The sequence below is a fragment of the Myotis daubentonii genome, chromosome 2 (assembly GCF_963259705.1).
Source record: "Myotis daubentonii chromosome 2, mMyoDau2.1, whole genome shotgun sequence".
NCBI lineage: Eukaryota > Metazoa > Chordata > Mammalia > Chiroptera > Vespertilionidae > Myotis > Myotis daubentonii.
The window spans coordinates 106,233,548-106,261,274 of NC_081841.1; the positions used below are offsets into that span (position 1 = coordinate 106,233,548).

The window sequence follows — 27,727 nt, forward strand, 5'->3', positions numbered from 1 at the left end:
CCAGAGTGAGCAGAAGGAAGGAAATAATAAAGATCAGAGCAGAATTAAATGACATAGAGATTTAAAAAACAACAACAATACAAAAGATCAATAAAACCAAGAGCTGGTTCTTTGAAAGAATAAACAAGATGGATGAACCTCTAGCCAGGTTCACCAAGAAGCAAAGAGATATGACCCAAATAAACAAAATCAAAAATGAAAGAGGCAAAATAACAACAGATCCCACAGAAATACAAAGAATTGTAAAAAAAAAAAAAAAAAAAAAAACTACTATGAACAACTGGTCAACCTAGAAGAAATGGACATATTCCTAAAAAAACACGACCTTCCAAAACTCAATCAGGAAGAATCAAAAAATATAAATAGTCGTATAACTATGGAAGAAACTGAAGCAGTAATCAAAAAACCTCCAGCAAACAAAAGCCGGCGGCTTCACGGGGGAGTTTTACCAAACATTCAAAGAAGAACTAAAACCTACCCTCCTCAGACTATTCCAAAAAATTCAAGAAAGAACACTTCCAAGCTCTTTCAATGAAGTTAGCATTACCCTAATCCCAACACCAGATAAAGACACTACAAAGAAAGAGAATCACAGGCCAATATATCTAATGAACATAGATGCTAAAATCCTCAACAAAATTCTAGCAAATCAGATCTAGCATTACATTAGAAAGATAATGCACCATGATTAAGTGGGATTTATTCCAGGGATGCAAGGATGGTACAACATCCACAAATCAATAAACTTGATGCATCACATAAACAAATTGGTAGATAAAAATCACATAATCATATCAATCGATGCAGAAAAAGCATTTGACAAAATCAAACACCCTTTCTTGATTAAAACCCTCAGCAAAGTGGGAATAGAGGGATCATACCTCAACATAATAAAAGGCTTATATGACAAATCTACAGCCAACATTATACTCAAGGGCAAAAACTAAAACCAATTCCCCTAAGAACATTAACAAGACAGGGATGCCCACTCTCACCTGTTCAACATAGTACTGGAAGTGCTAGCCATAGCGATCAGATAAGTAGAAATTAAAGGCATCCAAATTGGAAAAGAAGAAGTAAAACTGTCATTATTAGTAGATGACATGATATTGTACATAGAAAACCCTAAAGACTCCATAAAAAAAACCTACTCGATTTAATAAATGAATTAGAAAATGTAGCAGGATACAAAATTAACACCCAGAAATCTATGGCTTTTTTATACAGCAATAATGAACTCACAGAAAGAGAAACAAACAAACAAAACAAACAAAAAAACAATCCCACTTACCATTGCACCAAAAAAATTAAGATACCTAAGAATAAACTTAACTAAGGAGGTGAAAGTCCTGTATTCAGAAAACTACAGGAAATTGCAAAAAGAGATAGAGGAAGACATATACAAATGGAAGAATGTATATGGATTGGTAGAATCAACATCATTAAAATGTCCAAACTACTTAAAACAATCTATAGATTTAATGCAATCCCCGCTAAAAAACCAAAGGCATATTTCACAGATCTAGAACAAAGTCTCCAAAAATTCACATGGAACAGAAAAAAAGATGCCGAATAGCCACAGCAATCTTGAGAAAGAAGAACAAAGTTGGAGGGATCACATTACCAGGTATCAAGCTATATTGCAAAGCCACTATTCTCAAAACTGCCTAGTACTGGTACAAGAACAGACATAGACCGATGGAACAGAACAAAGAACAGAGAACCCAGAAATCGACCCATTATGCTCAATTAATATTTGACAAAGGAGGCATGAACATATAATGGAGTCAAGACAGTCTCTTCAATAAATGGTGTTGGGAAAATTAGACCGATACATGCAAAAAAAATGAAACTAGACCACCAATTTACACCATACACAAAAATAAACTCAAAATGGATAAAGGACTTACACATAAGATGGAAAACCATAAATATCTTAGAATAATCTATAGGCAGCAAAATATCAGACATATGTTGTAGCAATATCTTTACCAATACAGCTTCAAGGACAATGGAAACTAAGGAGAAAATAAACAAATGGGACTACATCAAAATAAAAAGCTTTTGCACAGCAAAAGATGCCATCAACAAAACAACAAGAAAGCCCACTGCATGGGAAGACATATTTGCCAATGTTATACCCAATAATGGTTTAAACTCCAAAATTTATAGGGAACTCATACATCTTAACAGAAGGAAGATAAATAATTCAATCAAAAAAAATGGCCAAAGGACTTAAATAGATACTTTTTGAAAGTGGACATACAGAAAGCCAAGAGACATATGAAAACATGCTCAAAGTCACTAATCATCTGAAATATGCAAATCAAACAACAATGAGGAACCAAGCCCACACCTGTCAGAATGGCTATCATCAACAAATGAACAAATGACAAGTGCTGGAGAGGATGCAGAGAAAAAGGAACCCTCGTGCACTGCTGGTGGGAATGCAGATTTTTGGAAAACAGTATGCTGTTTTTTCAAAAAATTAAAAATGGAACTCCCATTTGAACCAGCAATCCCACTTCTAGGAATATAACCCAAGAAATCAGAAACACCAATCAGAAAGGGCACATGTTCAAATGTTCATAGCAGCACACGTGCCCATCAGCAGATGAATGGATTAAAAACCTGTGATACATCTACATAATGGAATACTACACTAGTGTAAAAATGAAAGAACTTTTAACCATTCACAGCAGCATGGATGAACATGGAGAACATTATGCTAAGCGAAATAAGCCAGTCAGAGAACAACATAAACTGATGAACAAAAATACATCCAGCCCTAACTGGTTTGGCTCAGTGGATAGAGCGTCCGCCTGTGGACTGAAGGGTCAGGTTCAATTCCGGTCAAGGGCATGTATCTTGGTTGCAGGCACGTCCCCAGTAGGGTGTGTGCAGGAGGCAGCTGATTGATGTTTCTCTCTCATCGATGTTTCTAACTCTTTATCCCTCTTCCTTCCTCTCTAATATATATATAAAATAGATACAGAGAAGCATCAAACATACCGTCAAACCTTAGAGGGAAGGCAGGGGGTGGGGGTAAGAGATCAACCAAAGGACTTGTATGCATGCATATAAGCATAACCAATGGATACAGACACTAGGGAGTTGAGGACATGTGCTGGGGGATAGGGGTGGCCAGGGAGAGGTCAATGGGGTTAAATGGAGATTTATGTAATACTATATGTAATACTTTAAACAATAAAGAATTTTTTAAAAAGTAAATCATGACTGGCAAGTTGAAATTGGTGAACTAGGCCCAATTCAACCTCTGGTGTTTTTTTGGACCTCAAGCACTTTGCCAACTTGCCTTGTGCTTCTCACTCTGCATCTCAATATAGAAACGAATAAAACTTGCCCTCTTATTGTTTTTTTTAATTTTGTGGGAATAGAGCAAAGAGAAATGAGGAGTTTGCGGTAGAACTTGGCTGTGAGAGACTGGCTGGTTTCTCATGGTGAGCACCCCTGCAGGTCAGAGCAGAAAGACTGCCGAGGTTCCCATTTGCAAAAACAGAACAAGTTCCCTCTAAATGTCACACCAGAGTTCAGTGGTACATCCCAGAGATGCTCCAGTCTCACTGTATGAGTTCTACAGGGTCAGCAGGCATCAGCTGGTTCTCAACCATCTGTCCTTAGAAATGTCTTCACATTCCCATATGGGAGTTGAACCTGAGATTTCATAAGCCAAGTTCATAAATGTCTGTAGGGAAAGAAAGTGGATCGCACATTCAGCAACCTGATGAAGCACGCAAACCATGATCACGTGACTCTTCTATCTTATTCCCACCAGATTTCTTCAGCATAATTGCATTAGACACATATCCTGGAAAGCATTTTTTGGATTACATAATCTGCAAATATTGTGAGTAATCTCTTTATAATTATGTTATGAGTATAATTTTAAGTAATGATTAAAAGGATAGAATGGTACTTTTGAAAGGTGTGACTTAGTTGTAGAGAAATGAGAAAATTACATTATTACAAAGGGCTTAGATTAGTTACTACATTGAAAGTAAGATTTAGAGGCTCTCCTTAACCTTGTCTACTCAAATTTGGGTCATTTGCACAATATTTGGCTTTTTATTTTTTCTAACCCATGCTAACTTACCTATACACTTTCTTAAAATGCTAGTCTACTAAGGATGTGACCAAAAAGGACAAAAGCAAAAAATCATAATCCCTATGTTTATTCTACTCTTATTCTAAAATATAATATCCCGACATGTTATTTTGGGCCACTTTTCTGGTCCTGACTGTGGTGTTGCACACACTAAGCTTGTGGCTATCTGTGTCTCCTGTTGTCCCTCACTTTCCCCCTCCCCCTTAGTAAAATGCTTTTAGAAACAGATGCCCGTGCTTCATGGTCATCATCAATGGCTCATATTCTAATTCAAGTGACTAAAATGGGGTCATGAATTTACCTAATTCGCTCACTCATGCTATTTGTAGATATCTCAACCACAACTGCATTACAGCCCTCAGACCTGGAGTGTTCAAGGACCTGCATCAGCTAACTTGGCTGTAAGTATTCTAGCTTTTCCTGGCCCAATCTTAATGATATTTATCAGTGTTCACAGTTTCCATCTATTTGTGTATCTTGTTTACTATATTTATTTTTCTAGTTGTCACATAATCTGGAGCACTTGACCCAAGCAATCTGAGTGGTAGCTGTGTGAAAATAACTGGTGCCATGCCCTTGCAGGTTGGCCTCTGAGCCCAGAACTGGGCTTGCTGAGGCTTCTATCCACCCAGTGTTTACCTAGGGCCGCATTTCTCACCTCAGCTCTATCGGCATGTAGTACCAGATAATTCTTTGATTGGGGAAGGGGGTAATGTCCTTGTGCATTTTAGGATGTTTAGCAGCCTCTGTGGCCTCTACTTCTACCTCATTAGATGCCAGTAGTACTAGCCGCCTGAGGTTGACAACCAAAAATGTGTCCAGACACTCCCAAATGTCCCTTGGGAGAGAAATTGCCCTCCGTGGAAAACCACTGATCTAGAAAGTAAGCACGTTAAGAATTTTTTGGGTTTCCAGAGCACTCATAGGAAAGTCTGAGTGTATAGTGGCTTTTGGTGTGTCACTACTTTCATGGCTGAGCCATCAACCTCACCCCAAGGGGGTCTCACCTCAGATGTCTGTGTTTCATCAGGGAAATGAACAAAGGGCAATTAGAAGGCACTCTGTGTCTGCTTGCCCATTTTCCATAGTTCACCCAGGCCTAACTGAAAATATCAGGGCCTCAATTTTACCCAGACCCTCTATAAACTGTGGTCCCAGGCTTAATATTGCAGGTAACTTTCTTACTCTTCCTAGGCCTCTTTTCCTCATCTGTTAACTGAAATCCTAATTCCTTTTTAAGAGCGCTGTTATGAGGACTGGCTTGCATGACATATGTAAAGTGCCATATGCATTGTGCCTGGCATATAGTAGCTGCTCAATTAGCACAATGAATGTGACTCCCTTCTCTAGATCCTCAAGAACTTCTGGCAATAAGAGGAAATGGCATTTGGCTTCAAAAGCAACAAAAGAAAAGAAGGCATATTTCCCCTTAGTCTATTTTTTTTCTAATAAATACCATATAGACTTAAAAATAGTAATTTGAACATGTAAATATTTTCACTCTTTCATCCTCTAAGTTCCTAATGAATTTATTTGTATCAACACCATTAAATATATCATTTAAATACTGTGAGACTATGGAACCATTTGTGATTTCCTAAACATTTTTTTCAATTCATTCTTTATTTAGTCAATTAGTGGGTCAAAGCATTTAGGGATTCCTAATTCAGCCATTGAGGAAATGAAAGTAGCTTGTGTGTGTGACCCGCGTGTCCAGAGGTGAAGGGTAAAACTTGGGTCTAAAAGTCCATCAGTATGGACTTGCTCAATGCTGGGCTGGGCTTTGGGAGGAAAGAGCTGTCTTACCACAGGGTGAAGGGAAGGCTCTCTTGGAGATGAGTAAGCCTAGTGTGAAGGAACAGAAAGGGGGACGGCAGGTGTTGGACAGAGGCAAGATTGTCACAGGCCTTTAATTTTTCCTGATTTTACTTCAAAAATATCTCTGACATTGGAAATGTTTGTGATCTGTTTTGTCAGAATTCTAGATGACAATCCAATAACCAGAATTTCACAGCAGCTATTTGCTGGATTAAATTCCTTGTTTTTTCTGTAAGTATTCGCCTCCCTTTCAATACATCTCTCTGTACATTGCAATGACATCTAACACCAGCTTACAAAAAGAACTTTAGAAAAATCAAGCCCACTATGATCTTTATTAGTCAAAATCTCTCCTGTATTTGCAGTCACAATTACTGTTGCTACTTTCTGGCCAGGGTTCATGTATATATTAAGCCTACCAGTTGATTTTTTTTCATCTCCTTTCCTTTCTTTTAGTCCTAAGGCATGTTTACATTTTCAGTGGTTGATCAAAGATAATGTTCATTGTTATCTCCTAACTACATATAAATTGGGTGGAATCTCCTAGAAGATTAGTCCCAGCTACATTTTTAACAGAGGAAGATGTGCCCTTGCCCATCAAGAGTCACTGAAATGCCAAAATATTTGCCCTACCAACAGAGTCACTCTCATACTTAGGTTGTCACTGTTTATTAATAGACTATAATGATCTATCAGCAGGGGTCTATTATGTCCCTTTGCAGTTAATCAGATAACATCATTATTTCTCCATTTGTCGGGGGGGGGGGTCAAAATATCACAAATTAATTGTGCAGCTTAACGTGCTCATGAGTTGTTTTCTTTGACCAAATATCCCCTACATCACTTCTTAGATTTAATTCCAGTGTAGCTCTTTAATATTGTAAATGATGAATGTTTCCCTTAAGAAGAAACTTTGGATGAGCAGTGCTGGAAATGATTGCAAATTTGGAGTTTACAAGAAAAATTATCACCTAATATATATTTTATTTCATATTTTATTTCATCTCATAAATTAAATTGTATGACATTTATTCTCAGGTTATGTCATACTGATGCACACATAGCTTCTTTGACATTGGTTTCCTTTTCCGCGCCGCACACATATCTAGATAGCATTTTGAAGAGGAAGTTATGTTGATAGTCTTCATCCTAATAAATCAATTTTAGAATACAAGTTTCCATATTATAAGAATAATAAAAATACTGCTCTTATAGTAGCATATCATTGCTTCTCTTAAAAAGTTTTTTTTTAATTTAAGTATAGTTAGTATACAATCCAATGTTGGTTACTAGTTTCAAGTGTACAACATTAATTAACATCTTTTTTGTGTAAAGGTCTATGGTTAATAACTACTTAGAAGCCCTTCCCAAGCAGATGTGTGCCCAAATGCCTCAACTTAACTGGATGTGAGTATGCATGTAGGCGTTAGTTTGTTATTTGCACAGTTTGAGGAAGCTAGCCTTGAAGTTAATTCATAGTTACATAAAAATTCATCTATGTTCTTCTTCCCAAAACTAAAATCTGATCCTGTTACTTTCTGGTTTAAAAATCTTTTGAGAATTCCAGTGCATGTGAGGTTCAAGTTCATACCTCCTCCTTGAGCACCTGGGAACCATCATTTCCCTCCTTCACCTATCTGGTCTCTACCTGCCCCTCCGCTTTCATGCCTTCTTTACACATGCACCAACAGTCAGTCACTTCCCCCAGCACACATGGTTGACTTGAAAAGTCTTGCTCCTTTATTCTCTTGGTTAACTCTAATTCCCTTCAAAAGTTCCCTTAAACATCACCTCCAGGAAGCCATCCTTGACACACTTACCAATTTCAGTGGCTGCCTCTGTGCTCCCTTTATGCCAAGAACAGACTTCCACTATGCCACCCAGTCTCTAGCCTGCACACCTACTTCACAGTACTAGAACCACTGGTTTACTGTATGTCCCCTACCCTTTTAGAAATTTCATGAGGGCAGGAACCCAACTGTGATTAGCACAATGATTGGCACATATTAGGAGCTCAACAAAACTCAGTTAAATGAAAGTGCTAAACTATTTCAACTCTTTGTTGGATTTTAATCAATACTTGTTTAATCATTCATTTAAATTCCTTCATGGCTTCACCAACACTACCCACCATTCTTTATCACATTTATCCTCATGGTTTCCTGAGGCAGGCAGTGTGGTCACAGGTAGCCATTTCCTACACTGGGAAAGTCCACTAGAACTCTTCTCACATCAAATCAGGGGACTTAAAGCCCACAAAATGATAAAATTTACTACCTAAATTATTGATTCTCTCTTAACTGGCCTCAGAATTACTTGTGACAATACTAGTAGGTGGCCTTGTGTATACTTACTGTGTATTTACTTATATGCCTGTTATCAAAAGGCTTTTATGGCATAAAGGGCTCACTGAGGCATAGTAGAAAAAATGGCCATTTTCCATCCTGAAAATCAGGATATATATATCCTAACTCTGATATTTAGGATTTGGAAGATAACTTAGGTCTGAGTTTCTCCTTCGGCAAAATAAAGACAATATTGGTGGAATATAAGATATAACTATCTATTACACGATGGTTAAATGTCAAGGCGTTACAGTCAGACAGATATGGATTAGAAGGGCAGTTCTACCACTTTCTAGCTGTTTAACCAGAAGAAAAGTGAATTTCTGAGAAACTCAGATTCCTCACTATGACATGGGGGTGATAATATCAACAACGTATGTACTCAAAATAGTACCTGACAGCATAAAAATCCAATAAATGGCAGCTACTGCTATTATGGGGGTAATATTAGGATCATTAACAGCATGGTATCCAGCATAGATAAATACTCACTAAATGTTGGGCTGCCCTTTCCCTCAATTTTATTAAGTTCTAACATCAATTGAAAGGAAAAAAGAAGCATAATATGAATTATACTAACTGCAGTAATTAGGAGGGAAGCATAAAAATTGAAACAAAGTAAAAATAAATATCAGAACAGTTGTATCAACAAAAAGTGCCTCTAGACATACAATTTGTGCAAAAATATTAAATATATAATTCCTCCATGACTTTTAGGGATTTGGAAGGCAATGGAATAAAGTATCTTACAAATTCCACCTTTCTGTCGTGCGATGCACTCACTGTTCTGTAAGTATGCAATAAACTTTGGTAAATGAGGGGCTACCCAATATATTTGAAAATCAAAAGAAAATATTGACAAGGAATTTTACGGTAGTGTCTTATTTACAGCCTTCGTCTGAAACTGCTGTATTATAAAATGCCCATGTAGCTTGATTTATTTTGAAAGGGGTCCAAGCCTTACCTTTAGTGGCCACCATGTAGGTCTTCAGCTGCTCTTCTTGTTTTTGAGGACAGTCACTATTTCTGTGCATCCTCTCAGCTGAACTCATACCTAAACCTATGTTCTCAGAAATGAGATAATGTATAGAAAAGTGGCTAGTTACCCAGTGATTGTTACTGCCAATTACATTTATCACATGATATCTCTCTCTCAAAAAAAAAAAAAGAATTTTTTTAATTCTAAAGAGAAAAACATCTAATGTGTTCTGATAGGCCAAAGATTCTGATTGGTGATTCTGATTGCCAACAATGTTTTTTATGGGGGCTGGAAGGCAGATGGGTTAATTAATTGACACATTTGCACTGGAAAACTTAAAATCATATGCATTTTGTTTTAATGATAGTTTTCCATATAGAGTAAACAATTAGTAATGATGGTTGGTTGGTTTGACGGGTGGTTGGAAAAGTTGGAGTCTATCCATTTGTAGTAGCCTAACCACTGTTCTCTAACAAATTAAGAGATAAGGCTATTGCCAAGTTGCACATTTATCAATCAGATTGCAGATAAACATGTTTAATGAGAAAAGAGATGATCCCACTCAGGGAATACAAAGAATTTATTACTTTACTCATGGATAATGAGAGTGAATACTGGAAAACTAAACAAAATACATCAATGACTTCTATTGTATAGCTTCACTCAGCTTTCGAATCACTTTCATACTCATCATCTCATTCAGCACCTCTGTAAGGCAGGTGGCGGCTGACCCCCACTTTCTGCCATTCCTCCTAGAGGATTCCATTTACACACAAAGGAAAACCAATGTGCTCCCACCAAATGTAAAATTTGTGTGTGGCCCCAGAAACTACTGTGAGGTTTGTTAAGCTTTGCTCTTTCTGGCTTTCTCCTAAGGAACATGCCTTACACAAGAGTTCTCTCAGAGCCTTCTGGAGAATTATTAACAGGTCCAAACCTAATATTACTTGTATGTACTTGAGAAACACTTTCCAAAATGATGAGAATTCAAACAAAATGCAGCTTTAATAGACCACACTCAGCACCTCAAACTACTTATGACAGCATTTCCTAGAGAGGACATGTGGACATCCTCAGTGAGAAACTCCAGCCTAATTTCCACACCAGAACCTACCTCTCTTTGAGACTTCAAAGGAGGCTTGGGGAATTTCACCAGATCAATGGCCTGTCCCAAGGAGAACTGGTTACTGCAGCAGACACAAACCAACAGTGCTGACTCTCACCATGTCTTACAGGTTTCTGCCTAGAAATCAAATTGATTTTGTTCCAGAGAAGACATTTTCTTCATTAAAAAATTTAGGAGAACTGTAAGTAGCATTGTCTACTAGGAAAATATGATTGCTTCTTCCAAGATGATACATTTAATTGACTAGTGAGACTGCTTTTCCACTAGTAGCAATCAAAATCCTGTAGACTACTAGAGATTCAAAATCCATTAAGAAAACCAACATTATCCTAAAGTCAAAAGCAAATTAAAATTAGACATGAGCTTAATATGGATTTAACCTACTTTAATTTCCCTGCCTGTTTTCTTTGAGTAATTTCATGTATATGTGTGCTTGGGAATAAATGAATTTTCATAGCTCCTTAAACCCAGTGATTATTATCTCTAATGACTAAAGTGTAGTTAATTCTCAATAAATGCTTGCTGAATGAATAACTGACTAACTGAAATGCTATTTACTAATTATAAAGAAAAGAACAAAGATGCTTTTATTTCTTGAGAAATTATGACTTCTAGAACAGATGAAGCAAACACTGGTGTCAGGAATGAGACTTAGGCTCATTGAAAGCGATTCAGAGAGCTCATGGACCTTTTTCTGTTCAAACACACGTTTTGTAGATCTAAGCCTTTGAAAAATCATCTGTCTTGTTATTAATTCATTGTCATCCACATAGCTGTGTTTCATTGGAAGTTAAAATTATGTGATATTACAAATAGTGGCAATTAGGGGAGAAAGCTCCTCCCTCTGATGTGAGGTCTAAAAACGAAAATTAATTTCTTAATTAACCTCTTCCCCATTCTTTATACCTTATTTTGACATTCAGAAGAGACTGGGGGAAATAACTCAGTCAGAGTAATTTGAAAACCATGGCCAGTTGGTTGGAGCGTAGTCCCATACACTGAAAGGTGGCGGGTTCAATTCCCAGCCAGGGAACATACCTGGATTGTGGGTTCAATCCCCAGTTGGGGTGCGTATGGGAGGCAACTGATCAATGTTTCTCTTTCACATCAATGTTTCTCTCTCTCTCTCTCTCTCTCTCTCTCTCTCTCTCTCTCTCAAAAAAACAAAAAAGTAATTTGAAAAATAATTCATGAATTTCATGAACAATTAAGATACTTAAGATACTTCAATTTAATTCATGAGTATCATAAGCCAAATCCATAAATATTTATTAAGTGCCCAGTGTGTACAAGGCACTGCGTTAGAATTAAAAATATCATCATTTTATGGCAAAAAAAAATTAAGGGCAGCTCACTCAGAAGAGCTTGCTCATTTCTCAAATGGGTTTTCCTGATCAGATCTTGGGGGATGGATATGGATTTGGGTTATGGGTTGGAGAGAAGGAGCAGCTCAGGGCAAATAGGTGTGGGTTTTATATACAAACTTCAGAAAACAGTGGGAAGAAGTCCATAGTTTGAAAAATTTCCTAATCTTCCTCTTATCCTATACTTAGGGCCACTCCTGCTCCAAATAAAAGAGCCTAATTAAGAGACACCTGCTTGCTTCTTTAAGCCTGCCAATAATAATGTTTCAATCCACATAACATCAGTAAGATAAAGGAAATTTAGAAGTTAAAAGAATTAACTTGAACAAGGCATTTATATTTCTTGAGTTTACAAAAAATGTTAGGTCATTTTACTGTGCCTTCACAACACCAGCCCCTCCTGGAGAGGAATAGCAAGCTTATGTGAGGCCACTGAAGTCCTTTCTCCCCCAAAAGACTGCCCTTTCTTTTTCAGTGTAGCACTTTGCAGGACATGTTCTAGGTGTGCAAGATCATCTTCACCTTACTCGGTTGTCGGGGTCCCTTACCCTTGCACACCTGTGGCTTTCTTCTGTGCCAAGACCCAAGTATGCTCCTCCATCTAAAGCCAGGTCAGAATTCCCAACTGGCAGGACCTCTACACTTGAATATCATCACAATCTCTCAAGAGCAATCAAAACAACTCTTACTCCACTGCCAGTTCCTTCCCTTACCCGTGGTCGGCAAGCTGCGGCTCGCGAGCCACATGCGGCTCTTTGGCCCCTTGAGTGAGGCTCTTCCACAAAATACCACGTGCAGGCGCACGTACAGTGCGATTGAAACTTCGTGGCCCATGCGCAGAAGTTGGTTTTCGGCCTGGGCGAGTCTATTTTGAAGAAGTACTGTTGATATTTGGCTCTGTTGACTAATGAGTTTGCCGACCACTGCCCTAGACTTATCATCTTAGTGGCATTAGCACCCTCCTGGCAGCCAGGGCTCAAAGACTACTCCCTTTCCAGCTAACTCTCTTACACTTTGTGTCCTTACAGACCATAAGCCCTGACAGTGTCTTTCCTTGAACCCTCTTCAGCTGGTCCAGGGTCAAAGTCTCATGCCAGGTTCCCTCCTCTGACTCTGGTTTCTCAGGCTATCTTTCATGATTCTGACAGACTTATATCATTTCACAACCCATAGCATATATTTCACTATCCTGCTTAATATCCTCCCTCCTTGTTGCATGCTGTTTAACAAAGTCCTTGACACAGTTCGCAAATGACAATGTTCAAAAAAAATCACAGCTCTGGCTTTAAATACATGGCATCCTCCTCCCTCCACGCCTGGAACTTCCAATGTGATAGTTACAGACAAGCACTAGGAATGTGCTCTTTTTATGAGCATCCTCCTTGATTTTGATGCCTGGACTCTACTCTGGCAAGTACTGCCTCAGAACGTATTCATGGCCCTTCCATTTTGTCTGTATGCACTTCTGCAGACCCCCATCCTCTCCATCCCGTACTTTCTAACCTCCAACACATTTGGACCACTTGCTGACTCCTGATGAGTTGACTTCTGAGCATCTGTTTCTGTGATCCTGCTTAATTTAACCCTCCACTGAAAAGCTGCTCTCCTTTTGTTCCACTTATGAAAATCATCCAGCTTTGTTCAGACACTTCTTAATTTCACAGGCCAAGTTTGAGGACTTCTTCCTTTGTTTCTTATCTGTTCTGTAATAGCACTTGTTTCATTCATTCCTTGTTTCAAAATAGAGCTGTTTGTTCTAATTGTAAGCTTCTTTAGAGAAAGAGCTAAGTCTTAGTTATTTGTAGCTCCCACGCATTGACCAGCAGTTCCAAAACATCAAAAATAGATAAGATCTTTTGTTTGATTCTTAGGCAATTTCACATGTTTAGCTTTAACATCTTCTCTGGCTCAAAAAGATATTTTGGACTCTTAAAAATTCCCGATTTCTTCTGATCCTAACAAATCTCTTTTCCTCATTCTGCAGAAAAACTTCCCTCTGATTCTTTCTGAATCAGACTATCCTATTATATTTAGTTCTAAATTCTCAATTTCTTATTTAAAAAAATAGTACCATATAAAAGAGATGAAAAATGTGTGAACTTACCGTTCAAGATTATCTGGACAAATATATTGTACACAGTAATCTATCTTAGTTGGAATATAAAATAAATAGGAGGCATGGGTCTTAACCTCAGAAAGCTTATAGTTGAATAAACATAATATCACATATATGAACCAAATAGGATTACAAAGCAGTGAATTGTCAAAGTGTACTCTTCGTACTAAAACAGAGGAAATTAATCAAAGTAGATATTGAAGCCAGGTTGGGAATGTGTTGGAAAAGGGCTGAGAGGAAATTCCCAACAGGAACTGGTTGAGCAAAATGTCACATGTCTGCAAGTGATGGAAAACATACTAATTTGGCTGACTCACACAGGCTGGTTGTATAGCAAGTTATCAGGTTGGTTAAAAAAAATTGAATCATATTCTCTATTATGTCAAGTGGTATGATGAAACTTTTGAGAAGTAATAATCATGTCATTTATTTCCAATGTAATTGCTTTGGATTTTCACTGTCACCAATAGGGACCTCTCTAGCAATATGATAACGGAGCTACCAACCCACATTTTTAAAGACCTGAGGCTTCTACAAAAACTGTAAGTTCTTCTTGCCACCGCCATCAGATTTAAATGGCAACATGTTAAGCTACCAAAATAATAACATCCTGATGCTTCCTTCCTTCTTCCCGCTAATGGAACAAAAGGAACCTGTCGTCCAACCCTCTCTTGTATCTCCACAAGAACCAGTTCGAAAGTCTTGAACAACTTCAGTCTCTGTAAGTGAAACATGACAGTGCGCTGATTACATTGTAGTGGATGCACTTCACTTAGAAACATATCTAATTCCTATGGGAAATCTCATCCTACAGTTTTCATAGAGAATTAAATTTGCAATTGTTTTGTTATTAAACCTTTGGTGAAGAACAAATTTTGGAAGACTTGCTGCTGCTTCCCTATCCCCGTTCCTACAGGAATCAACATTCCATCAGTCTACAGAGCATACTTTTTACTTTTTAATCAGTGCAGGGAAAAATTATGCAGCAAAGATGAACATTCAGACAATTAATTTTGTTTAGTGTTTTAAATTTTCAAACATATGAAGCTGCAAGTAGTGTCAAGAACTCTGCCAGTTATCCTATGTTTTTACACAGAGTGTATACCATGTTACCCAATCTCAGCCTAAAGCCTTTCTTCATACAATTCTAAAGACCAATACTTACCATAACACATACTGAATTCTGAAAGGCAAAATATCAAGTTACCACACCATGCCTTTCTGAAAAGTCAAGTTGTAACTATTTACTCCAAACTTTTCTTTTTATATTTCTTTTCTTTCTTTATTATCTTATTAATTTTATTATAACAATTTATTTACATATTTATTTCACATTTATTGGCCACCAACTTATTTATAGCACTTGCTGTCTTAGGAGCTCAGGATATAGTGGCTTCTGCTCATTTAGATACTATAGGTTACTATTCAAATAATCACACAATCCATGCAAAGCTAAAACTGTGATAAGTCCAGGAGAAATCTAGAGAGCAAAAGAAAGAAAAGGGGAAAGTCCTTTTAAAGGACTCGAGTGTTTCCTGCAAGAGGGGCCCTGAGAGGACTCAGTAGCACTGTTACTCTTCTAAGCCTTGTTTCTGATCACCAAAGGGCAAGATAGTTCCATTGTGAAGGATTCAATGTGCAACGGAAAACTCAGGGCCATGTTGAGAAATCCTTACTCAGATTAATCAAAAAGAAATGGAATGAGAATCAAACACCTTTCACAATAAATTTTAAAAATGAAAGGCTTCTCTCATTTTAGATTGTCCTCTCTCCAGCGATTGTTCCTGAGAACAGGCACACTCCCTTAACTCATGCCATCACAAAAAGGTCTTCAAAGAACCCATATTTGAAGAAGCATCTGGAATGAGGAGAAGAAGGGTTATCATTGTCGCCCCCTGAAGACATCTTCTGGGGTTGGAGGAATTAAAGGATTATGCTTCCCATGGTTGTCATAGGGAACAATTGTCCTGAGTTGGAGCTCCTCTTATGGCTTCCCTGGTTTCCCTCATAAATACATATAGGCCAGAAAAAAAATGACTGTATTTAAATTTAGATTCTCACAAATGCACTTAGTGATGTCCTCTGGTTGGACATAGCAGTTCCTGTGGAAACCCTCTAACTCACATGCATGGTTTCTAAAATCAAATAACCGAGCCCATTTCATAATGGTGCAAATCACCACTGCCGTTTTTCAACCAAAGAAATAAATGACAGTGTTGTACTAGAATGTAATTTTGCATAGGAAATGACAAAGTTAACTGTGTACAGGAGGCATAAGGAGAAACGGCAATTTTCTAAGATAGCTCACTATGAAATGCTCATCCTACTTTGAATTGGAAACATAGGCTTTTGAAAGGTGACATTAAGGAAGGACAAAGAATGCAATTACTAAAAAGTGAAATACTAAAAACATGAAACCTGTGTGCCTGTTTTCCAGAGACCTGGAAAGGATAGAGATTCCAAATATAAACACACGCATGTTTCAGCCCATGAGGAATCTTTCTCACATGTATGTATGTATGAAAGAACGGAGAAGACCGCATGGTGGAATGTCGCAGATGTTCTAGTGCAAACTGTCTCGTGTGTCGCTGTAATGTGTTTTGGTGCAAGAAAAGTCTTTTTATTGAGAACTTTTTAATTTTGTCACCTTTGGTCCCTGTTCAAATAGAATTCAATATTATGATGTGCCGACATGAATGACACTTCTCTCTGGAAACATGCTGTTTATCCAATTGAGGCCCAATAAGAGATCAGGGTACCAGAGTGCCACACATTACACGAGATGAAGTCAATGGCTCACTGGTACTCAGGAGACCTGGGAACATTAATTCACCTCTCATGAGTGAGCAGTCGGCTGCTCTAAGATTTGAGCCCTTAGGAAGAAAGGTGCTTATATAAATTCCAGGTGTTGTTACTGTTACTAAGTGCACTTCAAAATGGAGGTAATTAATCTTTATAGTAGTTTTTGATAACTCACTTGAATATATTTGACTAAAGTGCACTGTGTACGTTGTGTTAATATATGTGTTTATGACATGATTATTTCTTTATCAACTGTGTAATCTCTGTGTTCATGATTTCAAAAATTAACCATTGTTATTCACAACAATAGGGAGAATTCGAAGTAAGCTTACAAGTTGGGTGCAGCAAGTGGCTGAAATGGTTGGTGTGAAGGTGCTCTTTCGGGAAAACGTTTTGTTTGTGTCCGTGCTATAGGTGTAATTACTAAAGGATGGTTGTTTGATGCATATTTGCATGGTTTTCACAATTTCTCTTTCTGTGGCACCAGTAGATATTTAAGGAGGCTCTCATTTCCTTGTTGCAGGCAGAATGTGAGGTCTTAAAATAGAGAAATTCAATCATTTTAGAACTTGATAGAGAACCTTAGGTTGAGGTCAAGAGGACCCAACAACTAACAGAAAATGTGTTAACTTAGGTCCCTACTAAATGGCCTAGTTCTTTCATCTTCCTTGTCCACACTTATTGAAACACCTTCAACCCATAACCCCATCCCTTCCACTTGTCATTCAATGCCAAAGTCACAGTGGGAAGAGAGGTTGAACTACTGAGATACCCTAGCTGGCTCTATCTGAAGACAGTGGACATAATTCCTAAAGAACCAAGGGTTCAATGCATGCCAGGGATTCCAGGAAAGAAGGGGAAAATGCCAAAACCGGTTTGGCTCAGTGGATAGAGCGTCGGCCTGCGGACTGAGAGGTCCCGGGTTCGATTCCGGTCAAGGGCATGTGCCTGGGTTGCGGGCATATCCCCAGTGGGAGATGTGCAGGAGGCAGCTGATCAATGTTTCTCTCTCATCAATGTTTCTAACTCTCTATCTCTCTCCCGTCCTCTCTGTGTAAAATCAATGGAATGTATTTAAAAAAAAAAAAAAAGAAGGGGAAAACAAGAGTTATATATCAGGTTCCTTTAAGTGCACAGTAGATGATATGGGGAAGCTAGACTGTAAGCTGCTCAGAGCAGGTATTGCCTCCAATTTTTCTACCTAACATCCCAGCACTAAATTATGCATCATACATTAGCTCATCTAAGAAGTGTTTGCTGAGTACTTCCCATGTGCCAGGCGCTGTTCTAGATCTGAGCACGCAGGATGACCAGGAGAAACCAGTGTCTGCCCCATGGAGCTTCCATGGAGCTTTTAGAACCAGAACGTAAACATGTAAACAAACAAATCTATAATAATAAAAGCATAATATACTAATTAGACCAGACAGCCGAACGACCTTCCAGATGAAGCCAGCTCTGCGAGGGCTGAGCCCCTTGCACGAATTTCATGCAGTGGGCCTCTAGTAGTTAATAAATGCTACGAAGACAAGTACAACAAGATGAAGGGATAGAGGACGTCGATAGTCCACAGAGAAGTCAAAGAATGTGATAGCCTTGTGGACCTTAATGAAGGGAGGGAGCAGCCCTGACATCTGAGGGAAGAGGGAAGAACCTTCCCGGCAGAGGGGAAAGAAAAAGCATCATACTGAGAAGGGGGTGAGCTGGCTTGTCTGAGGATTAGAAGAAGGCCAGTGTGTCTGGGTGGAGTGAGACAGGAAGCCAAGGAGGTAAGGAGGACCTGGGTAACCAGGGGTTCCATCATAGGAGGCCTTGAAGCTGTGGCAAAGTCAAGCTTTGTTTAACTTTCTGGTCTACCAACTGGATGGGGAGGGAAATGAAAAGATTTGGAAGAAAAGAGATGAATTAAAAGAGGTGGTAAAAAACACAAAAATAGAATGAGTTTTATGGGCAAAAATCCCGGACACACAGGCTTGGGGAATGGCAATAAGCCAGATAACCTCCCCAATTCAAATGCTTGACCACACACATGGATCATAAATAGATTGGTCACAAACAAACCTATGTTTTCCTCTAGAAATTAAGTCTTTCTAATCCATAGGAAGAAATCTGTGTTTCAGGCAGTTGCTTTTCCTCCTAGCTCCAGTGAGAATGAGTTTTCCTGGTCTCAGAGACCCTCCCTTCCTGCCAAGGATAAGAAGGCTAGTTTACATGAGTATACTTAAAACTAAGTACAAGACAGGAATGTTTTTATGAGCTACTGTAGGTCCTTTGCACCCAAGTCCCTGAATTTTTGCTCAAGATCAACTTGACAGCCTACTTTTTATAACACCCTAGATAATAATCCAATGTGATGGAGACTTCACATTCTCATGTCCTCCCCTGACTCACCTCAGACAAGCCACGGAATTTCTATTTTTGTAGCTTCATTTTTAAAAGAAGCACCCTGCCTAGAGTAACATCTATTCCATGAAGAACTCTTAAATTACATGATCTCTATTAAACAAAAACAAACAGACCTAGTGAAGTTGCATACTTGATGGGACTGCAGCTGTGGTTTCTGTGTCATTGCTGTAAAGTGACTCTGTTTTTTCCTTTGACTTTAGTTATTTCAAAAACTTTCGATACTGCTCCTATGCTCCCCATGTCCGAATATGTATGCCCTTGACTGACGGCATTTCTTCATTTGAGGACCTCTTGGCTAACAATATCCTCAGAATATGTGTCTGGGTTATAGCTTTCATAACCTGCTTTGGAAATCTTTTTGTCATTGGCATGAGATCTTTCATTAAAGCTGAAAACACGACTCACGCTATGTCCATCAAAATCCTTTGTTGTAAGTATGTTTCCTCTCACATAGATCTAGAATATCTTCTGTGAGCTGTAAACTAGATATATACTGGCCTTCAACCAATGGCATTTAATTTAAATTATACTTGTCAGGCAATTTTTTAAAAGTATGAAGGTGCTATTATCTTTGGCTGCTCTGTTCTTATATGAGTTTTCAGGAAACTAGTACCCATTCCTGGGAGTTATGTCTTGGAAATAGGGCAAGAGAGAGATGAAGAATCAAGGGATGAATTCTGGAGGACAGGTTGTGAGTTATAAAACTAAATTTTGTTTAACCCTCAATTACAGTAACACCCATTCTACTCAAGCCCAGAAAATTATTCTTTTTATTAACTATGTAAGTAATATTTGTTTACTATTTAAAAACTAGCCTCTCCAATTTCCCTGCCACCTTTTTAAAAAATTATAAAACTAAGACATAGCATGGTACTTAGAAATAATATTCCTTTTGAAGTCCAGGCTTGTAGGTATTGTTGTAGGTGTTTATATTAGTTCATTTAATAAAGGATGAAAGAAGTAGACAGACCTAATTAGAAAACGAAAACAAAAATGCTGGGAACTACCAATGTACCCTTATCCATTCCTTAACAGGTGCAGACTGCCTGATGGGTGTTTATTTGTTCTTCATTGGCTTTTCTGACCTAAAATACCGTGGGCAGTACCAGAAGTATGCATTGCTGTGGATGGAGAGTTTACAGTGCCGCCTCATGGGTGTCCTGGCCATGCTGTCCACTGAAGTCTCTGTCCTGTTGCTGACATATTTGACTTTGGAGAAGTTCCTGGCTATTGTCTTTCCCTTCAGTAACATTCACCCTGGAAAACGGCACACTTCACTCATCCTCCTTGGCATCTGGATTGTGGGATTTTTAATAGCTGTGATTCCATTTTGGAATGATGATTATTTTGGAAACTTTTATGGAAAAAATGGTGTATGTTTCCCACTTTATGATGACCAAACTGAAGATATTGGAAGCAAAGGGTATTCTCTTGGAATTTTCCTAGGTAAATTATATTTTTCATTTTTTTGAAAAATATAATCTTGTTAGAAATATCACAAAGTTCAGCATATTTATTCATTTCAGAAAGTAAGTCCCTTTTTAAAAATAAATCTCTTATTGTTTATTTACAGAAATTTTAATTAATTGTTTTATTATAGAGGTTTAGCATGAAAATCCATACTGTCAGGATCTCTAGGTGGTTTTTTTATGATCTGCCAGAACTTTGAGCTGGAGGAATTCTAGGTCACTTGGTTGTCCTCTCACCCAACCACATTACTTTAATTCATTTTGTTTTACAGTTTATATGTGAGTTAAATAATAATAACTCACTCACAGGAGATTATCTGAGTGGAAATTGCAGAAAGGTTCGTTGCCTTTGGGAAATGCTGCTCAAAAGTTAACAACATAAGGATACTTCAGTTTTCTCGGTCTTCCCCCCTTTTCTTAAAAAAGAAAAGAAGACCATATATTCTCTGTTACAAATGAAAGAGAAGCTTGGTCCTTTGAGGTTAAAAACGTTTTTATCATTTAATAGATATCTCAATTGCTTAAAACTAAAGTCATTCCCAAGTCCTCTCTTTAGGGGAGTATGATAATTTCCATTTCCTCTTCTCATCTTTTTCTCCCATCCAGTTGGTCCATAAGCTCTATTTTCCTCTCATTTCACAAATATTTTTTATCAGAATATGCCTCTGCTTTTTTTTCTTCCAGTCTCTCAATCCACTGCTACCACCTTCCTTTAAAAACCTTATCACCTGAACCCTGAATTACGTTAGCCCTGCCTGGTCTTTTGTCCTCTGGGCCCTTCTCTCCTACTCATGTGGCAAATACCACTGTTCGCCCTCCCTGAGGACTGAGAGAACTGTGTGTGCCTCTGCTCAGAGATTTTCAATGAAACCTTGCTACTACCAAGGTCAAGTTTAAATTAGCACTTAAAGCCCACAAAGTGGCCCTGGCCACTGTTCCCAGGTCTTCTCCATCTATCCCTGTCTTCCTCCTCTGAAAAGTGAAACACCTTATTTGCACCATTTTAATAATACTCCTCACATACTACCTTGTTTTATAGCTATTTTTCATGGCTATAGGATATTGTAAGATGTTTCTAGCATAGGTGCACTTCATAGAGAGCTACACACACACACACACACACACACACACGCACACGCACACGCACACACACAGTATGTTATGTTGCCTTGCATCACATTATGTTACATGCATTGATCCGACATGAATTTATGAAGCAATTTTGGGTACTGGAGATACAACAGATTGGTTCTCACAGGCCTGCAGCCAGAAAGGAGAATGAAGACAAGTAAATACATCCTACGTCACAGGCTGACAAATGCATGAAGGAGGAATACAGCGTGTTCTAGGAGCCCCAGATCTGGGTACCAGGGGAGGATTCCCGGTGGAAATGAATCCAAACTGGGGCCCACAGGAGGAGGAGGCATTAGCTAAGAGAAGGCAGAGAAAAGACAGAGGCCTCAGAGGCCTAAAGCCAGGGAATAGGCCCAAATGAAGAGTGAAAAACGTTCAGATTTTATAGTTAAGGTGTGGGTCAGCTAAAAGGACTTTAGTACCTGTGATATATTCTGTATTGATAAAAAGATAGTCTCCTCTTCTCTCTCTCTCTCTCTCTCTCTCTCTCTCTCTCTCTCTCTCTCTCTGTCATCCTAAACCACTTTTCTGCCTAAAGAATATAAGAACATACAATTTTTTAAATTAATTTTACATTTTAGAATAATTACATTTAGAGAAAAAGAGTTGCAAAGATAGCAGTTTCCCTATATCATCACCCAGTTTCTCCTGCTGTTAATATCTCACACTCTTTTGGTGCCTTCAGAACATATAGTTTGATCCTTTTTGTAAGTCTGTTTTCAGAATTTATACTGGAGGATCATCTTTTCTTTTTTTAATGTATCTTTATTGTTGAAAGTATTACCCCTCCCTCCCATTGGGAGGATCTTCTTTAACAGTTTTTTTTTCCCAACTTTCTGGCAAGAGGCTTAAAATAAATCAATCGTTAAAAATTATCCTGTATGTATGGCTTCATAATGAGATTCCATAAAAAATGAAAAGTTTTGAATAAAACCAACAGAACAGTTTGAGCGTATAGTACTTTCCCCAGACTTCACAGTCTTACATACAAGCTAAGTCAGATGAACATTTTTAACAGCTTTGATATTACATGTAAATTTTATGTTTACCATAAGGTATAAGGTGATCCTCCTAGGATATTTTTTAATTAAAATGTTTTCCTTTTTAAAAAATATATGTTTTTATTTCAGAGAGGAAGGGAGAGGGAGAGAAAGAAACATCAATAATGAGAGAGAATCATTGATTGGCTGCCTCCTGCATACCCACACTGGAGATCGAGCCCGCAACCCGGACGTGCCCTGACCAGGATTCGAACCGTGACCTCCTATAGCAAGAACATAACAAAATGACTACAAAGTCAGGCTTACATGATAATCCTCTGAACATATTTAACTCTAAAAGAGTAATTCACATAGTTAAATTTTTAATTTTTTCTTATTCCTTTTTTCCTAAAACAAATCTACAAGGTTTTGAATTTCAGTTTAAATGACTATAAACAATCTGAAGAAAAAGAAACAAAAATGATATTTTTGTTCCATGTATTATTTTTAGTTATGCCAAAAAAAAAAACCATGAGGAATAATGTTTCTGAGGCTATTATCTTCTTGATATTTCAAGGTTATCTTGTTTATATTTATAAGATAAAGGAATGGAGTCATACTTATTTTTTGAGATGTATGTATGATTACAGTAATCCCTTAAGGCTTTGAATTTGCAAAGAACTAGAAACAAAAATAGCTCTTTTCTGATTTACAAAACTAAAATTGATCTCATGATACCCAAATCTGAATTTCAGAAATCTACAATTCTTCATAAACGGTTTATGTATTTGAAATCTCTTTCTGAACTGGCAAACCTGATTCTTTTCGTTTATTCCAGCTTATAACCTTGAATTCAGGGTTTCAGCTGAGTACCACTAAGCTGATACAAAAGAGTGCTTCTTGTAGGTTCAGGGAAAGAGGCACTGTGTCGGACATCTCAGTTAACACAGCATTTCATTGCCGACCTGCACTCCTGAGATGTTAAGAGCTGTGCTTTTCCCAACAGGTGTGAACTTGCTGGCTTTTCTCATCATTGTCTTTTCCTATGGTATTATGTTCTATTCCATTCATAAAACGGCCTTGCAGACTTCGGAAGTGAGGAGTCACATTGGAAGAGAGGTGGCTGTTGCAAATCGTTTCTTTTTTATCGTGTTCTCTGATGCCATCTGCTGGATTCCTGTGTTTGTAATTAAAATTCTTTCCCTCTTCCGAGTGGAAATACCAGGTCAGTCTCTTTTCTTATTCCCAATTACACTTTGCCTTCTCATTCCCGTTGTTTGATGAGGTCAGAATACAGTGCTTTGCAATTCTCCATAAATTCTCCATAAATACCTACAACTTAAATACAAACAGTCATTATTTCCCTCAGTGCTTTATACTCAGTATTATACAAGAGAAAGTGGGCAGTGGTAAAAAGAAAAAAAAAAGAAAAGAAAGAAAGAAACTGGGCAGTGGTGAGATCTAAACAAGAATATAAAAAAAAAAAAAAAAAAAAAAACAGGAGAGAGAAAAACAGTATTAGTGTTTTGCTTCTACCTGAATGGGATAATGGTTCTTAACCAAGAGTACACACGAAAAGTCAAAATATCTATGCCCAGGTTCTTCCCTGGGCTTCTGAATTTTGTCCACAGGGGCTAAGGCCTCTACATGGGTGTTTTGGAGAAGGGCCTCTGTGATTCTGAGGCACACATCCAATTAAAAACCACGAGTCTATGTCATGGTCTTGGCCAAACAGTCATCACACTGGGCTCCCTGGAGCATTAGGTGTTCCATGGAATGTGCCTCATCCCGGAGACCAGGTTTCCCGCTCACTCTCCTACTCAACTAGAGAAAATAACCTCCTCATTGTATTTGAAGCTTGTTCTGGGACCTAGAAATCATACCCAACTAGGCATCACCCAGGGCTTTAGCTCGACTTTCTCAAACAGCTTTGGGATCATATTCAACTCATTGTTTCAGCCTTTTGCAAATCTACATGGGGAGTTTATCCGGGGTAGGGATTGTATCTTAATCATCTTGGCACACCAGTGCCAAACATGGGGTTGACATTTCAGAAGCCCTTGTAAAAGAGTGATGACTATACAAGTAACAACTTATGTCCTTCTGGGTTGTGCACAAAGTCCTGAGAGACCTTGTCAAATGCAAAAAAAAAAAGACACATGGCATCCACAGAATCCCCTCAACCAATAGTTTAGTCTCCCAGCAGGACTCTAGCCACAGAACATGTAAAAGTGAAGATCAGGACTGACTACTTGGGAACCTTTGCTGGGTGGCAAGAGCAAAAGTCATAAGAATATGTGAGATTACTCGGGAGTCAGTTGTATGCAGAAAGCAGAGTTAACTATTTACTGGTGACAGTTGTGGACTTTGATGAAGAGTCTCAGTGTACCACAACTTCCCAAATATTTCAATTGTTATGTCCTAACATTTCAAATTCAATAGGACTGTAATGTCCTTTGGCCTCCATTGCTCACAGAATAAAATCCCAATGCTGGGATTAGCATGAAGACTTTTCTTCCTCCTGCCCCACCTTCCTATATTCTGTGACCCAGGCCCATTAAAATTATTGGACATTTTTTCTGAACTTTTATGTCTTGCTTTTGTTGAAGCTGTTCCCTCCACCTGGATTATACTTTCCATCTGTAAGACTATAGCCTACGAATCACCCTTTTTATCCTCCAAGGTTTAAGCCAATGCTCTCTCTTCCATTGTACCATTTCAGACCTCTCCTAACCCACTGGCATCCAACTCCACTGCTGAACTGTTCATTCAGTTTTGTTTGCAATTAATTTATTAGCCTCAGATTAAGTGTCTCTTATCAGCATTATTTTTAATATATCCATGAGTAAGGACCATGTCTTATTTATCTTACCACAATATTTCCACTATATTAAAATATAGTATTTTTTAACTAATGCTTGATCAACTAAAAATTCTCAGCTAGTTCCCAGTTTCTCCTCACAAAGAACTTTTTGTGGCATCTTTCCCTAGTATAGTCTACTAGCATTTGTAAGGCTTCACACAAAAGGAATTTGTGAAGTTTGGATATGTACTGGTTTTTGTTCTTCAAATTGTCAGACTCCCTTCAGAAAAGGATAGCTGGAATATGGGGCAATAAGGCCTCCAGGACTGAAGTTAAGACCAAAGTCCAATCTGACCTTGGACCAGAAGTTTCCCGAACATTGATTAAGAATTATTCTCACTTTCTTATTTTCCTATAAAGAAAGACAATAAAAGAAAGAAAAATATGTTATATATGAACTTATAGTTTATGAAGTATTTTTACATGTTAGATCCTCCAATTTATGGCTCCTACACCCTTCCAATAAAGAGATTTTCAGTATAGTGAGAGAAAACTTAAGTGAATGAGGTAGCCTGCTCAAAAGCAGCATGGACTACAAAATTTTATGAACACACTATGAAAAACTTCTGTTTTTCACACTTTGTTTCCTTATCCAGGCACAATCACTTCCTGGGTAGTCATTTTTTTCCTGCCAGTGAACAGCGCCTTGAACCCAATCCTTTACACACTCACAACCAGCTTCTTCAAGGACAAGTTCAAACAGCTGCTACACAGGCATCGGAGAAAATCAATTTTCCAAACTAAAAAAAAAAATTTATCTACATCCATTGTATGGACAGATGACTCCTCTTCCCTTAAACTTGGGGTTTTGAACAAAATAACTTTTGGGGACAGTATAACAAAACCAATGTCCTAGTAATGGTTGGGGATCACTGAACTTTCAATGGACTACCTATTAAAAAGTGCTGCATTTGGAAGATGACTCTGCAATGCTTTTCATCTTTACCAACAGCAAACCTTCCTGCATGGAGAACACAGCAGAATGACTTGTGGTGCTGTGGTCCAATGGCAGCCATGTTATTTACCAGCTGTGGTAAGAATTGTACCTAAGGTTTCCACTCACCCTTACATTCCTGAAGTGAGAAATGAATCCATATACAGAAGACTGATATCAATTGGTCTCCACCTAGTCAATACTACCAAGCTACCGGTTAATGCCCACGTGTTGGCACTGCATGGTCTGCTTTCAAATTAAGTTGTACTATCCATAAAATAAAGACATTGGCACATCTAATTCCAGGGTGGCCAGAGTAACATAAGCCTAACATCTCTTTCATTGCTTCTTCAGTGAAATCATTCGCATCCCACTGAATTGATAGCAAAGGATTTCTGAGATGGTCACTCATCTCAAGTCCTGCCCTATGCAGGTCAGTGGAGTAACACCTTTGAAAAAAACACCTTCATATAAAGTTACCATGTGGAACTTTGACCAGAGAGGCACACCGACATAGCCTAGCACCTTTCACCATCTTGGCTTTTATTTCATGTCAGAAGTGCTGAGATCTCAAACAAGGCATTTTTCTTAAGGTTGCCCAGGCTACAAAGGAAAATTGGGTACTCCAACCACCCAAAACTATATTTTAATATTGTTTAAGTGTACTTTCTTTACAGAAGTATCTCTATTGCTAGCAAGTTCTGACTTCATGCACAGATATCGAGGTATTAAAGGAGATTTGAGAATAATGGTTTGATAGGACCATTTGCTAATTCAGGTAAATTCCCATAATTTTTAATAAAAAAAGCCAGTAATTTTGGATTTGTGTTTTGAAAATGAAAAGTACTTGTGAAGGCCTGAATATGTTTTTATACTGAAAGTTTGTATGTGAAAAAAATCAGGTAAATAAAATTGTATTTCTCATTTGTCCATATATTATTTTAAACTTAACAAAGACCATGCAGATGGTTCATTGACTATTACCCATGTTTCTCTTGATAGAGAATAGAGTTAGGAGACAATCAGGTAAATAAAATTGTATTTCTCATTTGTCCATATATTATTTTAAACTTAACAAAGACCATGCAGATGGTTTATTGACTATTACCCATGTTTCTCTTGATAGAGAATAGAGTTAGGAGACAGCATTTCAGAAATAAGACACAACATTTTTCTTCCTCTTCCTCCTTTTTACAAAGCATGTGGCAATAACTTAATTTCTTCCCTGTTCAATTCATTCTGAGTTCCTTTCATGAGATGAAATG

General features: G+C 38.0%; 1 protein-coding gene across 1 annotated transcript in view; it reads left to right on the forward strand.

Moving 5' to 3' along the window:
- The window catches only part of RXFP2 (relaxin family peptide receptor 2), a 49,497-nt gene extending 23,113 nt beyond the window's left edge, over positions 1 to 26,384 (forward strand). The window contains exons 6-18 of the mRNA XM_059681187.1: positions 3,797 to 3,868; positions 4,456 to 4,527; positions 6,104 to 6,175; positions 7,280 to 7,351; positions 9,007 to 9,078; positions 10,504 to 10,575; positions 14,345 to 14,416; positions 14,524 to 14,595; positions 16,312 to 16,383; positions 19,283 to 19,512; positions 20,118 to 20,528; positions 23,672 to 23,890; positions 26,125 to 26,384. Of these exons, the coding sequence (XP_059537170.1) occupies positions 3,797 to 3,868; positions 4,456 to 4,527; positions 6,104 to 6,175; positions 7,280 to 7,351; positions 9,007 to 9,078; positions 10,504 to 10,575; positions 14,345 to 14,416; positions 14,524 to 14,595; positions 16,312 to 16,383; positions 19,283 to 19,512; positions 20,118 to 20,528; positions 23,672 to 23,890; positions 26,125 to 26,384 (1,768 nt within the window). The remainder of the gene's footprint in view (positions 1 to 3,796; positions 3,869 to 4,455; positions 4,528 to 6,103; positions 6,176 to 7,279; positions 7,352 to 9,006; positions 9,079 to 10,503; positions 10,576 to 14,344; positions 14,417 to 14,523; positions 14,596 to 16,311; positions 16,384 to 19,282; positions 19,513 to 20,117; positions 20,529 to 23,671; positions 23,891 to 26,124) is intronic.
- The last annotated feature ends 1,343 nt before the right edge of the window (positions 26,385 to 27,727 follow it).